The 15,160-nt window shown below is 57.1% G+C and overlaps 6 protein-coding genes across 6 annotated transcripts; 2 read left to right on the plus strand and 4 right to left on the minus strand.

Annotated features, from left to right (window-relative positions):
• Positions 1-417: 417 nt before the first annotated feature.
• On the minus strand, positions 418-879 carry SPSK_09972 (dynein light chain LC8-type; the record flags this gene model as incomplete). The annotated part of the gene is made up of 4 exons (XM_016736537.1): positions 418-482; positions 563-632; positions 710-771; positions 855-879. 4 exons carry the CDS (start codon positions 877-879, stop codon positions 418-420), a joined length of 222 nt encoding a protein of 73 aa, XP_016588580.1.
• A 158-nt stretch (positions 880-1,037) lies between these two features.
• SPSK_09659 (uncharacterized protein) lies at positions 1,038-1,934 on the minus strand (the record flags this gene model as incomplete). Its single annotated transcript, XM_016736231.1, has 1 exon — positions 1,038-1,934. One exon carries the CDS (start codon positions 1,932-1,934, stop codon positions 1,038-1,040), a length of 897 nt encoding a protein of 298 aa, XP_016588581.1.
• Positions 1,935-2,139: 205 nt separating this feature from the next.
• Positions 2,140-5,267, plus strand: SPSK_08435 (multiple RNA-binding protein domain-containing protein 1; the record flags this gene model as incomplete). The annotated part of the gene is made up of 2 exons (XM_016735033.1): positions 2,140-3,411; positions 3,702-5,267. The coding sequence occupies 2 exons, from the start codon at positions 2,140-2,142 to the stop codon at positions 5,265-5,267; spliced, it is 2,838 nt and encodes a 945-aa protein (XP_016588582.1).
• Positions 5,268-6,072: 805 nt separating this feature from the next.
• Positions 6,073-7,726, minus strand: SPSK_09047 (uncharacterized protein; the record flags this gene model as incomplete). The annotated part of the gene is made up of 2 exons (XM_016735628.1): positions 6,073-6,989; positions 7,060-7,726. The coding sequence occupies 2 exons, from the start codon at positions 7,724-7,726 to the stop codon at positions 6,073-6,075; spliced, it is 1,584 nt and encodes a 527-aa protein (XP_016588583.1).
• A 32-nt stretch (positions 7,727-7,758) lies between these two features.
• Positions 7,759-8,266, minus strand: SPSK_09933 (uncharacterized protein; the record flags this gene model as incomplete). Its single annotated transcript, XM_016736500.1, has 2 exons — positions 7,759-8,062; positions 8,160-8,266. The coding sequence occupies 2 exons, from the start codon at positions 8,264-8,266 to the stop codon at positions 7,759-7,761; spliced, it is 411 nt and encodes a 136-aa protein (XP_016588584.1).
• Positions 8,267-11,200: 2,934 nt separating this feature from the next.
• SPSK_08393 (uncharacterized protein) lies at positions 11,201-14,621 on the plus strand (the record flags this gene model as incomplete). Its single annotated transcript, XM_016734992.1, has 2 exons — positions 11,201-12,165; positions 12,212-14,621. 2 exons carry the CDS (start codon positions 11,201-11,203, stop codon positions 14,619-14,621), a joined length of 3,375 nt encoding a protein of 1,124 aa, XP_016588585.1.
• Between the last annotated feature and the right edge of the window lie 539 nt (positions 14,622-15,160).

Consider the following 15,160-nt stretch of genomic DNA (forward strand, 5'->3'; position numbering starts at 1 on the left):
GTATTATCGAAATAACTAACGTTTTTCATGTTGATTTTCCAAGTCCATTCTTCGCCCACTTTTTTAACGCACGAGTATCATGGTCGGCATGCAATCACGGAGGTAGCTTCTGGGATCGATTCATATCTTCATAATTGTGTATATAAAAGCAGCCAAACGTAAGAGGAACAATATCCGAAGACCGAGACAACAATAAGAAATTGATCTGGCGGCAAGGAATGGGCTGGGACAACGAGTCCCATAGATGGTTTATGTTATGACGTGCACTCGTTCGCATATGACCAAGCCGTTTCGTCCTTTCCTCCATGGTGCACATGGCAAGGCGTACATTGGATGGCATGCACTGCACACTGGGCACGTTCATTCCACGTGTCGCGGCATTCCTTTTGCTGATGCACTGGTCGTAGCCACAGCCATCTACTGCGTCTTGAAGAGCAGGATCGCGCAGTGGCCGAGGTAAAAGTACACAAAGTGCTTCGTTTCTACGAGGCCCGGCCGTCTGTCAGTTTCGCGTTCAAATTCAAGGGACGCCCTTGGCGACACGTGGGGCGGCGTCTCTTACCGTGCGTCACAAAGCTGCCAAAGTTGCGGCCCACGATGCAGTGCCAAGTCGGCCCCTTGCGGTCGTCAAACTAGAAAAAGAAAAAGAAAAAGCAGAGGTCAGTCCGTGATGTCGGTGTCCGGGGTCTGGGACGGTGACGCAACGTACAGTCTTTTTGATGTGCTTGGCAATGTCCTTCTCGACGGTGAACTTGGCCATCGCTTCTTGGGCTGTCGTAGCAAGCAATGTGTCAGCCAGGGGCCGCCTCCATCTCAAAAAATGACAACGGCAGCTGCCTCCCATAGCAACTTACCAACTTCGACCGCCTCCGCCTGCATCTCTTCTGTCTGTTCCGCTTAGCTGTCCTGCTTGCCTATTGTGGGGAGGTGGCGGCGACGTATTTCTCCTACCATGTCTGCAGACTTGACTTGGGCTGCACATGAACACTCTCGTTAGCATATATTGTGTGTCGCGTACGCCAAGCGGCATGGTCCCCTTAGGTCCCGGACTCACCCTCCAGCTTCTCCCGCGTCAGCTGCGCGGTCTCGGTGGCGTTTGCTTCGGTAGCCATGTTTGCGCTCGTGTGTACCGTCTCTCGTTTGAATTCGTCGGGTAGTGTCGGAACCGAGATCGTGGAAGACCAGTCAGCGGTGGACTGTACATAAGGAGATAGTAGGTCAGCACTTTTGTTTCTCCTCGGACGTTGTCGTACACCACCTCCCTCGCCGCCAGTCACGGCCCACGGCACTCCCGACCTAGCTGCGGTAGTCCGATGATACCCCGACACGGCTGAGCTTCGTCGTGTGCCGTCTTCCTCTCTTCGGCGCGTCCAGGCGAGAAAAGCGACAGCAAAAGCAAGGAATGCGGAAACAATAGCGTCCAAGCCTGGACCGGTCGCGTCTCGTTTGTCGCCTGTCCAGCTGTAGCCGCAACCGAAGAAGAGAATCCTCGCAAAGTGCACGGCCAATTGTAGAACGGGAAGGAGAAGCGGTGCCGAGCGTGCACTTACTTGGCTGTTTCGTTTGTTCGGGAGGGAATTGTGGTAAAGGGAGGAGGACTGAGAATTGCGTTTGTCGGCCTCGAGGTCGTCGTGGCGTCTGGGACAAGAGGTCGTCGCGATTGTCTTGCGCACGAAGGTCGAGAAATCACAATGCGAGTGAATAGGGGACCTCGCAATAGGAACAACAAACAGGGGAGGGGCATGCCCCAGTGGCTCGAAAGGGCTGACGGGCGAAGAGTGCCGTGCTGTCCCCTGGCTTAGTGGCAAGGTCCCCTGTGGAGGGCCTGTTCGCGCGCTGGAACGCGTGAAACGGCGCTGTTGATGCTGATCCTTAGCGCATATCTCTTTCCGGGTTAGACGGAGGAAGCATGAGCAGCAAGTAAATAAATACATTCTATTGGTCGATACTCTAAGAGATCCACTATTGACGATAAGATAAGACTTTTTTTTTGGCAGCAGAGAAAAGTCTCTTCAACACTTTCCAAACTTCCTCTTCTTCGTCTCTCAAGTCTTTCTCGCCATCCCCCCTTTCTGGCATACAGCGGCTCCCGGCTCAAATGTAGATGCCACGATGCCCTCTGCCATACCCACAGACACCATGGCATCCTCATTTCCAAAAACGGAGGCGGCGGCCGCGGGCTCGAACTCACCACCAGACGATGCCCCGGTCGAAGAGTCTTCTCGCATCTTCGTCAAGAACCTTCCTCCCAACATTACCGATGACCAGCTCCGGAAGCACTTCTCGGGCGGTGGCCGCCACATCACCGACCTGAAGCTGATTGCCCGTCGCCGAATTGCCTTTATTGGCTACCGCTCGGCTGACGAGGCCAAGGCTGCCGTCCGCTACTTCAACCGCTCCTTCATCCGCATGTCGAAGCTGTCGGTCGAGCTGGCCAAGCCCATCACGGACCCGACTCTGCCGACGGCCTATAAGATGCAGCGGCTGCATGACCTTCACAACCCGGCGGCAGCTGAGCCCGCCGCACCAGCACTGCCGGCAGACGACGAGGCAGCCTCGAAGAAGCGGAAGCGAGAGGATTTGGATGTGGCGAGCAACCCTAAGCTGCGGGAGTTCCTCGACGTCATGAGCACACAAAACAGGGGGTTAAGCAGTACAGCCGACGTCACGTCTGCCATGGGTGCTGGAGCCTTTGGTGTTGCTGGCGAGGCAGCCGTTCCGGAGGTAGTTTTGGACGCCGAGGAGAGCGAGAACGAGGACGAATACCAATCCATATCGACCAAGAAGGCCAAGACGACAAAAGACGATGAGGGCGAAAGGACACCAGAAGCACCAGTACCAGCAGAGCCAGCGGCAGAGGCTGGTCGGCCTTCAAGGGTGGCTGCCATTACAGCCACGTCCATCGAGGAAGAGGAGGCACGGCCGACGCCACCTGCACCAGAGCCGACCCCGACGCCACTGCAGCCCAAGCTGGATGCTTCAGCAACAGACGATGACTGGCTGCGGTCACGTACCAACCGGTTGCTCGACCTACTCGACCCGAGCGAACTGCCCGCACCACCACAGCCTGTTGCGGCGCCACCTGTTGCTTCGACCCTGGCGCCTGCGATCCCGGCCGCTACCCCGGCTGCTACCAAAAAGGCCGATGAAGAACTGCCTGACGCCAATAACGAGAACGACAATGAAAATGATGATTACGAGAACCCGATTCGGAGACTGGCACCAGCTGCTGCTGCAGCAGCAACCGCCGCCGCCACTACCGCCACCCCTACCCCTGCACCACCAGTTGTACCTCTGTCTGCAGAAGAGCAGATTCGCAAGACATCCCGGTTGTTTGTCCGCAACCTGCCGTACGACGCTACGGAAGCCCAAATCCAGAAATACTTTACCGCCTTTGGCACCGTTCAAGAGGTGAGTTTTTGACATCATTTGTCTCTTTTACAGCGTTTTACGCAAAGCAACCCATTTCAATGATGAACCCCAGATAGGGACAACTTATGCCAATGGCATGTGATGAGATCCTTGGGCCGAGAATTTTAGTAGATGCCTCGTGGTCTGATACCAATGTATTGTGCTTTTGCAGTACTTGGGCTTGATGGGTTGCTCGCTCGTTTTGAAAAACCCGAAATCTGATTTCAGGGCAAACAAAAACGGATGAGCACAGATGGCTAACCAGCGGGTGTCCACCTTGTCGTTTTCAGGTCCAACTCCCAGTCACAAATTCAGGCGTCAACAAGGGCTACGCCATGGTCCTTTTTGCCAGCCCAGACGTCGCCCTTGCCGCGTTCCATAACACCGATGGCAAGACATTCCAAGGTCGGATCTTGCATGTGCTCCCTGCAAAAGCCAAGAAGACAGCTGGTTCGGCTGCCGAGCTGGACGAGTTTGCTCTGGCAAAGCTGCCGCTCAAGCAACAGCGGCTGCTGCGGAAAAAGGCAGACGCGGCGACGAGCAGCTTCTCGTGGAATGCCCTGTTTATGACGCAGGACGCCGTGAACTCGGCCATGGCAGAGCGGCTGGGCGTGTCCAAGTCGGAGATGCTCGACCCGACGTCGTCGGACGAAGCCGTGCGGCAGGCCGTGCGCCAGACGTCCATTATTGAAGAGACCAAAGACTACTTTGAGAGCAACGGTGTGGACCTCGAGGCGTTTAAGCCCAACACAAAGCGTGGCGATTCATGCATTCTCGTAAAGAACTTTGCGCACGGCACGGCCTCGCAGGAGCTACGCAAGATGTTTGAGGAGTACGGTCCCGTCGTGCGGGTCCTGATGCCGCCCAGCGGCACACTGGCCATTGTGCAATTTGCCCAGGCCGCCCACGGCCGGCTGGCCTACGCGAAGCTGGCCTACCGCCGTGTCAACGAGACGGTCCTCATGCTCGAGAAGTGCCCCGATAACCTGCTGAGCAACAGCGCCAGCGGCGTCCTGGATACTACGGCAGCCACGGCCGGCCAGGCGGGCAAGACCAAGCTGGTCGCCAGCGACCTGCTCGACGGAAGCCAAGCCGAAGACGCTGCTGGCGACGAGACTACTGACGAGGCGGCGGCCGCAGGGTCCAAGCAGACCAGCTCTCTGTTTGTGCGCAACCTCAACTTTACCACGACCACGGAGCAGCTGGCGGCGCTGTTTTCGCCGCTGCAGGGCTTTGTGGCGGCGCGCGTCAAGACCAAGCCGGACCCCAAGCGGCCCGGACAGACGCTCAGCATGGGCTACGGCTTTGTCGAGTTCCGCACCAAGGCGGACGCAGCGGGCGCGTGCGCGACGATGGACGGCCACATTCTGCACGGGCACACGCTGGCCGTCAAGGCGTCGCACCGCGGCCTGCAGGACGCGGCGGCGGCGCAGCGCGAGGCCGACCAGGCGAAGAAGCTGGCGGCCAACCGCGGCGGCAAGCTGATTATCAAGAACATTCCCTTTGAGGCGTCCCGGACGGACCTGCGGACGCTGCTGGGCACGTACGGCCAGCTCAAGGCGGTCCGGATGCCCAAGAAGTTTGGCAGCGCGACGCGCGGGTACGCGTTTGCCGAGTTTGTGACGGCGCGCGAAGCGGCCGCCGCCATGACGGCGCTGCGCAACACGCACCTGCTGGGCCGGCGCCTGGTGATTGAGTTTGCCGAGGCAGAGGCGGTGGACGCGGAAGAGGAGATTGCCAAGATGCAGAAGAAGGTGGGCTCGCAGATGGACTCGGTGGCGAGGCAGCAGCTGGCAACGAGCCGCAGCCACCGGACCAAGGTGACCATTGGCGACGAAGAGGAGGAGCAGCTGTGAGAAGCGAGTCCGCGGCATCTGCGCTTTCTCAACAAACCGGCTTTTCGTCTTTTTTTTTTTTTGAACTGGTCTTTGGTTTCGTTCAGGAATGGAGTTTTATGAGGGTTCGAATGAAGAACAATCAAGGGATAGCATTTTGCAGGCGTTATGTCCTATTCTTTTAAATTTGTTGAATACAACAATTCCCCTGGGCCGATTGTTCCCTGCATAGACCTGCGATGAAGTGGGTGTGATTCTTGTACGTCGTCCAAGAGAAGAGACAATCGTGATCAGTGTCGATTCCCTCTTCAGACAGAGCGCACGCGCTACACACCGAGACACCTTCTACTGCCTTCCTTGTTCGGATGCCCTGACGATCTCCGTCCCTTCCTTGGGTTAAAAAGTGGGGGTGTGAACACGGAAGGGGCTAGAGCGAGCAGCCACGGCAGGCGCCAGCCAGGCGGACAGCGGAAGGGGCAACGCATCGATATTTTATATGACAGGAACAAAGGCGACGCAAGGTCTGGGAAATGTGAGTTGCACGATGGATTCTTAAGTCGTTCTCCACGGAGGGGAGGAGAGGGCAGGCGATGAAGAAACATAGAGACAGGGGGTTGCTTTTTTCCGCCTGAAGACCGCTGTCGATGCAAGGTGTTGATGGAGAAAATGGGATGTAAAAAGCAAGAGTAAGAACTAGAAAGTGTTGTAGAAAACGAGACCAAAGCAGTCCGATCATATCGAAGAAATAGACGTACCGCCCATCAGCCGGCCAAAACGATGCCTTCATCCGGTACCAGCCTCACCCGCAGCAGTATTCGGCCGTTGTCTACATCTTGAACCACTCGTGCGTCACCGCGCCCTCGGCACTTATGCGCTTGTCCGGGTCGTACTGGAACAGCTTGTACAGAAGATCCGCCATCAGCTTCTGTTCTGCCTGCGGTGTGGCCATGCTTGTCCACCGAATGCAGCTGCTGTCCTGCTGGAACGTGGGTGACTGCACAGTATCACTCGACTGGTCGAGTAGCCACTCAAGGGACCGGTCCTCGTTCTCTCGAATCCACGTCCCATGCTCGTCAAAATACTCCGCCCGACGCTCCCACGTGTCCCACCACTGGGTAGGAAGTTTGCCAAAGTAACGTACCATTTCAGCAACGAGATCATCTGGGTCATGAATCATGTGAAAGAGCGCAGTCTGTTGCCGTATCTCAAAGAGCGTGCAACCGAGAGCCCAAAGGTCGCAGGCTGGACCGATGGCCGCTCGTTCCCCTTTTGGATTGTCCTTGTTGTCGTCCACGTCCTCGTCCTCGTCTTTTTTATTGTTTTTTCTAGTGTCCTCCTCGTTGTTATCGCCATTATTGTCGTCGTTATAGACATTGTAATCGTCTATATCGTCATCCCCATAGCCACTTTTCTCGTCTCGTAACAGTTGAAGCAGTACCTCGGGCGACAGGTACATTTCTGGAATGCACGAGACGTCTGGGGGGTCTGATATACGAAAGGATTCGCCAAAGTCAATGACGCAGATCTGATCGGTCAGGTACTCGTCGCCTAGACGGGAGAGGTCTATTGCAGGCGTCAGATATCGCGGCGACGAGACAGGGAGTTCATCACCCGACTCTGTCACTACTTTGACCAACTTCGGCTCGCCGAAGCGTGACAGTAGTTCTTCCTCGGACACATGATTGAGGCTGTTCAGCTTGACTAAGATGTTGGCTGGTCGGAAGTCTAAACGAAAGGAGTGAACTGGGTGAATTTTATAGATTTTTTTTTTAAAAAAAAAAAACAAGTTCGCAGAGGGGAATTATGTCCTTACCTCCGTGACAGATGCCGTTTGTGTGTAGGAAGTTTATGGCTTTTACAGCCTGATAGGCCATTTTCCGGAGGACAGGCCCCGGTTCGTCCTTCAGCCGCACCCACAACTCAGGCGAGACGCAAGGCCCGAGAAGAGGGAGCACGATGCACTGATGTGTTCCGTTGGGGCCTGTGATTGGGAAGGTATCCAGTGGAAAGGCAATATGGTCGGAACCGGGTGCCGACGACCGATCCAGTCCCGCCAAGATGGTCAGGTCCGAGATGTCCTCCGCCTTGACCATGGCAATGGTGACCTTGACAGCGACATAGCGAGCGTAGTCATCGCGCGTGTCTCGGCAAAGCCAAACAGTGCCGTACCCCCCGTGGCCCAGCTTACGAAGGACACAATAAGACGTACCGAGGGTGTCACCAAGATGGATTGGATGGAATCCGCCCTCTTTGTAGTCTTCTAGCGGTTCAAGGTCCGTGCCGGGTCCTGTGAGACACGTACCGTTGGCTGTGGCACGTCCATGATCGAGAGGCTCGTCATGGTAGTCAAAAGACGCGTCGCTCGGAAGGTCCTCGTAGATGGGGAATGGGGACTGGGGCACTCGTTTGTTTGGCATTGTGCTTGAAGGGTCTGTGGATGCTGTGGACAATGCAGCGCAACGCAGAGCGGTGTTTGACATGATTATGGAGGGCGGCTGACAGGAAGAGCGAATCAGGAACCGGCCTCTGTGGCAGCGGCACGCGAAGGGGTTCGGACGACAAGGCCGAGCTCGGGCCACGCAAGGCTCCGTCCGTCTACGTCGCGTTCGGCCAGGCCAACCCACGACCCTTCCGTCAAATGTAAGCCTGTGTTGGCGATGTGGCCTGGATGCAGAGGACTTGCACCATCCTCAACGACACGATCTAGCCCATCCTGGAAGGAAAAAGAAAAGTCGATAAAGATCAGAGATAATCGAAGCCAGAATAAAGCAAGGACAGAGAAAGCCAAGGCACCAAGGTGCTCGATGTGGAAGTGCCTGCATATAAATGTCGTAATACAGTGGGCTTTAGTGGGCCAGGGCCTGTCAGGAGCGCTCGAGCCAGAAAGGTACGCTGCAAGGGCATGTAAGATACGTCTGCGACCTGGGCGCGTCTCGCTCTGTCTCTCCACTCAGCAACCTCCCTTTCTTCACGAGATCCCAGCTGCAAAGTGCATCGGTGCACGCCGTCCGACCTGACATAACGTTTATGTCGTGTGAACAAAACGAGATGAAGAATCGCCAGGCCAGGCCCCCACATCTAATCTACGACATCCCTTCATCGCGGCGGCCGTCGTTTGTGCCCGTTTTATGTAGTTTGCCGTATGCAGTATGCAGTATGCAGTCCTTGTTGCGTTGCAAAGCCGCGGACGGTGGGCCGGTGCGTGTACTTTATATCTGCACATCGCTCTGGCAAACACGTCACACGGGTTAGCTCACAGCATGCTGGCCATTCGTGTTGTGGTTGGAGACACACTGGCATTCGTTTTTGATTGTTTTTGAATTCTTCACCTCCCGCATTTTGCATTCCGACGCGGTCAGTGTTGGGCAACAGTCAACAAGCAAGCACTCCAGGCACTGCTCGACCTGCTTGCCACAAACACACCGTAGATCGTATGCGCATTACCAGTTCCGAGGCCCAGTTCTGCCGACAAGACGACGGGCGGGAGAGCAGCGCAAGGATGTGCTGCCTTTTTTTTTTGGTGCCTTTTTGGTGCCTTTTTTGGTGCCTTTTGGCGCCTTTTGGTGCGCTGTGGATCTGCTGTCGTGCGCTCCTGCTCCGTTCGAAAGAAGGGCGACTGCAGGGAGAGCCTTGCCAGCAAGGCCAGCTCACCTTCCCCACACGACTCGCCTACTCACCCGTCTTTCTTTCCTTTCCAGTTTCTTCTTCTTTACCGCTCCTTCCAGTCTTGTTGCGCGTCTGCAAGTCATTACCGCCGCCTCGCCCCCGCGCTTTCCTTGCCGATGCCCCGCGACATCATCACGTCCGAAACCTGATATTCAGGAACACGGCTTTACACGGCTTTACACGCCCCCTCCTCTCTCAAGACCATTCCCCAATCTCATCTCTTTGCATGCCAGTATGGTCCTTTCTGCTCGTGTTCAGGCTCGTCGTGCCCTCTTGCTAGCTTGGCTTGCCAAAGACCTGGCGCTCAAACCGTCATCGTGAAGAATGCACATGTCTCGTGGGAAATCATCTCATCAAGCGTCAAGAAAATCCTGATGAAAGAGAGACGAGATGACGCGGTGGCAGACCGACCAGACGAGCTTCTCGTTGTTCTCGAGTGAGAAAAAGTGCCTGCTCTTGCAGCCAAGAACAGCAAGGCCGTGATCACATCTCGCGGCCGCACGACTCACGCCTCACGGCCCATCGTTATCGCCTCCGATGTTTGCTACATCGTCAGCGGGTTTCCAGAAAGCTCGGAAACGCGTAACCCCCGCCTGCTCGAGAAAGCTCTCAGCTGTCTGCACACCACCTCTCTCTTTAAACGCGCCTGTCAAACTCTCCCTGGCCCAGCCTAGAGTGCGAGCCACGCCAGGGGCTGAAGTTGCCCCATCGAGCCTTCCTGCCCTTGAAGAAAAAGGCTCTTTCCCACTTGAGCGCTCCGATGCCTCTTTCCTGCCCTTGTGTTCAGCCCTCCCTTTGTACAATTAATGCATCCGCCCTTTTTGTCGCCCTTCCCCCCCTTCATCCACTTCATCCACTTCACTACTTCGTCCACTTCGGTACCTGTGTCACGCCCACGACTCACTCTACACTCTGCACAACGGCGCCACACTATGCTCATCGACGTCTGCTCGTCCAGTTGCACTCCTCCCCTTCGGCGCCTCAGACAGCCAGACAGCTTGGCTCGTGTCTCTGTTTCGGTTCCCTCATCCCCAGGGACAGGACAAGACAAAAGAAGCAGCCAAAGGAGACTGGAGAACCCACTTTGGCCTCTGTTCGTCTGTCCTCCACGTCCTTTTCGTCCTTCTCCCCCACCGGAGTCTACAACAACTACCCCATCGTGCTTCTCCCCTCATCGGACCACTGGTCTTGCTCATCGCTAGAGCTGGCCCTCCCCTCCCTCTCCCTCCTCCCCAAGGAGACGGTGAAGAGTGGGCTCGTTTGATGAAGAGGTCTGAAGCCAGGTGGGCTCCTCTCTCCCTCCCGCTTACCATTGCTACGGGTACGTTCTCTGGTACCTTCTCTGGCACGTTCTCTGGCTGGACTACCGAGTACACGCAATACACCCGGCGAGAATCCCCGGTGAGCATCCACTTGTAAGGAGGCCGGTTCCCTTGACCACGGTCCTTTTTGGAGGGGCAAGGCCGGACCTGGCCTCCCTTCCTGAACCTCCTTGGTACGCCGTCTCCATTGGATTGGCTAGATACGTGTGTTTCCGTGCGTGTTCCTGGACTGGGCGAGCCGTATGCACAAGTCTCTTCGCATACACGCTCGCTCTCCACCCCCTCCTCCTGCTCTTCCTCCCTACGAACACCATCAAATCTCCTGCACTGGCACGCGGGCGCGAGGAATGGAGGGCTGCATTCTTCAGACCGCGAGACCGTCAAAACGCGTTGGCATCGCCGAGTGCCCCATTCTCGTCTCTTATAAGGCATGACGAGGTCCGCTCGTTCCTTCGTTGTTGGCATGGCTTGACAATCCAAGCTTCTCTCTCCTTTCCTCCTCTTGCCTACTCTCCGTCCCTCGTCCATTCTTTTGCAAAGGAAATTCCCTTGCAGCCATTCTTTTTCCAAACAGAGGGGCATACATTCATTCTCAGCGTCCTTTTTTTGCTTTCGTCGTTTTACACGGCATCACTTTCCTTGATACTGCTCTCTTTTGCACTTTGTTTTGCATTTTTCATTCGCTCGTTAGTCTTTGTCCTTCATTCTCCTTGAGAAAACAGACGTTTGACATACACACATCTCCATTGTCCTCGACTGTGTCTTTCTTTGTTCTTCAACAAAGCCTCCTTGTTCCTCCGTGCTCCTGCTTTTCAACAGGCATCTACCTTGTCTAGCATGTCCACAATTGCCTGAGTCTTTTTTCGTATTTTCGCCTCGCATTCCAAAACGACTCGTCTCGACCTTTTTCTGTCGTTCGGTCTACGAATCTTCGGCATTCTCTGTTCAGTGTAAATGCTCCGAGCCATGGAGGTCTCTATGCCCGTGCTGCCTTCACAGCATACCGACTACGCCGACGCGTCGGCCGTCGCCGCCGTTCGCCACCATCGTCTTCCCCTTCAGGAATCCACTGGCAATGTGCAACCCCATGCCAGCGGCCCCAACAGTGCCAGCAACAGCAACCCGGCCTCGGGCTACTGCTCTCCAGTCACCGCCGTGCCAGCCGTCGTCTCATCGGCCGCATCCACATCGCTGCCGCTTGTCTCATGCACGCCAGCCTCTGCCACGCCAACACCTTCCATTCCCACGCCTCCCATTGTGCCTACGCAGTCGCTTGACCGCCAGCAGCAGAATGCCTACCACCACAGCCAGCACCAGCAGCAGCAGCAGCAGAACCTGTACTCGGCAGGGTCCCTGGCCAAGCCTCTCTACCAGCAACCATCACAACACCATCACAACGAGCAGCAGCAGCTTCTGGCAAGACGCCAGTCGGTTGTTCGCCATCACAATGCGAGCAGCCTCGCCGGCATGACCGGCCCGCTGGCGGGCAACAACCTGCTCAGCAACACCTACTATGGCCATCCTGGTATCCACTCAGTGACGGGTGGCGCCTCCAACAACACCGCCCTTGCGCTACAGGTGGCCGCAGCGGCTCAGACCAACACGGATGTCAACCCCATCTACCTGTCGCCACAGTTTCAGGCCTACCGCAAGAAACAGGGTGAGAAGGACGACAAGACCGAGCAGATCTGGCCGGACGTCCTGGAGGATGCCTTCCTCGACGCTCTTCTGCTAATCCCGCAGATGGGCCGCAAGAAGTATGCTATGCGCGGCCAGCTGCATGGTCGCAACATGCTCATCAGCGAGTACCTGTGGGTCGCCTACTGCCTGTCGCTGCCGCCTGGCGCGAAGCCCGACCGCAAGATGGCCCGTGGCCGCAAGCAGGTCTCCAGCCACATCCAGGTGCTCAAGAACTTTTTCATCCACCATCGGTGCTGTACGTTGTCAACACACTACCTACCTAATACTGATTTTTAGTACCGGCCCAGCTGCTAACAACCCAGACCACTTTTTCTTCCCCAGCAAGGAGAAGAAGGAGGACAGCCGCAAGGACGTTGTCGAGAAGGAGTCCTTCAAGGACAACCCGGTCCTGCGCGCCCTCTTCGAGGGACGCCTGCCCGACGAGCGTCCCAACTACGAGTACTTTGGCCAGCTGTTGGCGTCTGATGCCCTCGTGGCGGTCCGCCCCAGCCTCTGCTGGATTCTCGTGTCTTCGTCCGCCGTCCGCTTCGAGAGCGAGGGCCACCGCCGCGGCGAGGCCTTCAAGAGCGATGGTCTGCCCCTCGACGGCCGCATGTACCCGCACCTCGGTCTCAACCTTAAGCGTGAGGAGTGGCCCGAGCGTGGCAAGATCATCCGCGGCACCCTGTTGCAGGAGTACACGCGCGCTCTCAGCCAGAAGGAGGCCAGCTCCGTCCGCGAGGTCTCCCAGGACTGGGAGGAGCGCTTCCCCGGCCCCATGATGGATGCCCTGGACGGCATTGTGCGCGACGACCTGCGCGACATTCTGCACTTCCACGTCACCCTCGACGTCCAGGAGCCTGACCGGTTCCCCGAGGGCTCGGAGCTGAACAGCCTCGTCGAGGTCACCATTGAGCAGCCCAACCTCCAGAACCACCGCTGGAAGTCGGTGACCCGCCTGGCTCGCCCATGGGAGCTGATGCCGAGCGGTGCCACCGCCGACGAGGGCACCAACGATGCCGACCAGGTCCCCGTCTCGGTCATCACGCGCGAGATTGGTAACCAGTACATGCACCGCCCTGGCTGCCACGGCGTTGGCAACGGCGGCCACTGCGACTGCTTCCACGGCTCGCGCCTGCGCCGCCAGCAGCTGGCCGTGCCTTTCCCGGCTCCCGAATGGGCCACCATGCTGAGTATGCTCACCGGCTACCGCAAGCATCCGCTGGAGCCCGAGAACGGCAGCGACGGCTCGGAGATGTACACCACGACCCAGCGCGCCAGCTCCCTCAAGAAGAGCAGCAGCAGCAGCAGCAAGCGGTCCTCGTTTGGGTCGACCACGACGACCACAACGACCACCACCTCACGCCGCCATAGCAACGATGCTGGTGACGAGACGGGCGATGATAGCTTCGTGTCGACCTCATCCTCGGGCAGCAACGGCAGCAATGGTGCGCCTCCCACGCAGATGGATCTGGTTCGCAACATTGCCATGCTCCAGGAGCTGTGGTCGTGCGGTCCTTCGTCGGCCACGACCACCTCGTCGCCGCCAGACGATGGCGCCGCCGATGGACAGACCTGGACACGCCGCGCTGTGATCCTGTGGACCTTTGAGACGGTCTACAGCGTCAACGAAAAGAAGATGGAGGTGGTCAAGAGCCCCGCGGGCACTGGCTGGCGCTTCCTGACGACCATTGACCCCACGTCGCAGTTCCACCAACAGCAGGCTCTCGTGACGCCGGCCATCAAGGCTCAACAGCAGCAGCAGCAGGCAGCAGCGATACAGCACCAGCAGGCCCAGGCCCAGGCCCGGTACCAGCCGCAAATGCACACACCGGCACACCACCAGCAGATGGGCTACCCCACGAGCCGCGACAACATTATGTCGCCGCACCCGGGCTACCAGCAGCATCTCAATGCCGCTATGAGCGAGCACCTGAGCGGCGCGGCCTGGGATCCCACCATGGCAGCGGCTGTGGCTGCAGCCACCGGCTATAGCAGCATGTCGACCACGACTGCCACTGGCTACAACCCCGCGGCTCCTGCGGGAACCGTCTACCGCCAGCACCACTCGCTGTCGCCGCAGGCACCGCAGCCCTATGGCGTGCCGTCGCCTCTCAACCTGCTGGACACGACGGCCGCTGCCTATGGTGCCGGCCTGACCACGCCGCCACCCACAGCCTCTCTCCCTTCGCCCTACGACCACCACCAGCAGCCGTCGTCAGCCGCCAGCGTGGGTGCGTCCAACAACGGTGGCAACAACCCCTACACCCACCACCCCCAGGGATTCCAGAGCCAGCTGAGCTTCATGTCGGCAGGCTCGACGGCCTCGGGTAGCTCGCCCGGTGCGGAAAACCACCACCACAGCCACCACAACACCCACCGCGCCCAGCACCATCAGCAGTCGGTCCAAATTGACCCGTTCCTGGCGGGCGGCGGCGGTGGTGGTGGTACGTCCGGTGTTCACCAGCACCACCAGACGACGGGCGGTGCCAGTGAGCTGCCCGACTGGGACGCCAACGACATGACGTCGGCGCTCGAGGGTTGGCCGGCAGTGAACGGTGCGCCTACCTCGACCACGACCTCCACAGCACCGCAAACCCGCGGCCAGAAGCGTGGCCGGTCCGATAGCCTCGACGGCGGCAACGGTGGCTTCCCTGCGGCGTCCATGCCGAAGCTCAACCACAACGGCTTCAACAACTGGCGGTAATGAACATGATGCGGATAGGAAACGAACAACAGCAAAAGCAAAAAATCTAATATGAACTCATGTGGGATTTGTTTTCTTTTTGGTGGTTTTTAGGGTTCCTTTTTTTTGGATTGCACTTTGCTTTTTGGTCTATTATTTGTTGGTCAGGAGTTGCTAGCTCTTTTACTTTTGTGACTTGCTTTTTTTCTCTTTTTCTTTTCTTCACTTCTCTTCCTCATTTTGTGCCTTTATTTTTGATACTCTCTATGCAACTATGCAGCAACCTGGCCATCTTAATCATTTACAATACAACATCTTCCATAAAACCTACTTGTACGCAGCAATTCCTTCCGTGTCATTCATTCCCGCTGTACTGATCTACTAAACGCGCCACAGGGCCAATAATGTCCCACATGGAGGAAACGATATGTGGTGACGAAACATGAAACAAAAGAGACGACGAAGCTCGACAGGATGCTTTCCCAGACCCACAATTGAAGAAGAATGCGACGACTCGTCCCTTTCTGTTTTATTGCCTTCATTTTTCCATGAAAAGCAAA

The sequence above is a fragment of the Sporothrix schenckii genome, assembly GCF_000961545.1.
Source record: "Sporothrix schenckii 1099-18 chromosome Unknown Cont44, whole genome shotgun sequence".
Taxonomy (NCBI): domain Eukaryota; kingdom Fungi; phylum Ascomycota; class Sordariomycetes; order Ophiostomatales; family Ophiostomataceae; genus Sporothrix; species Sporothrix schenckii.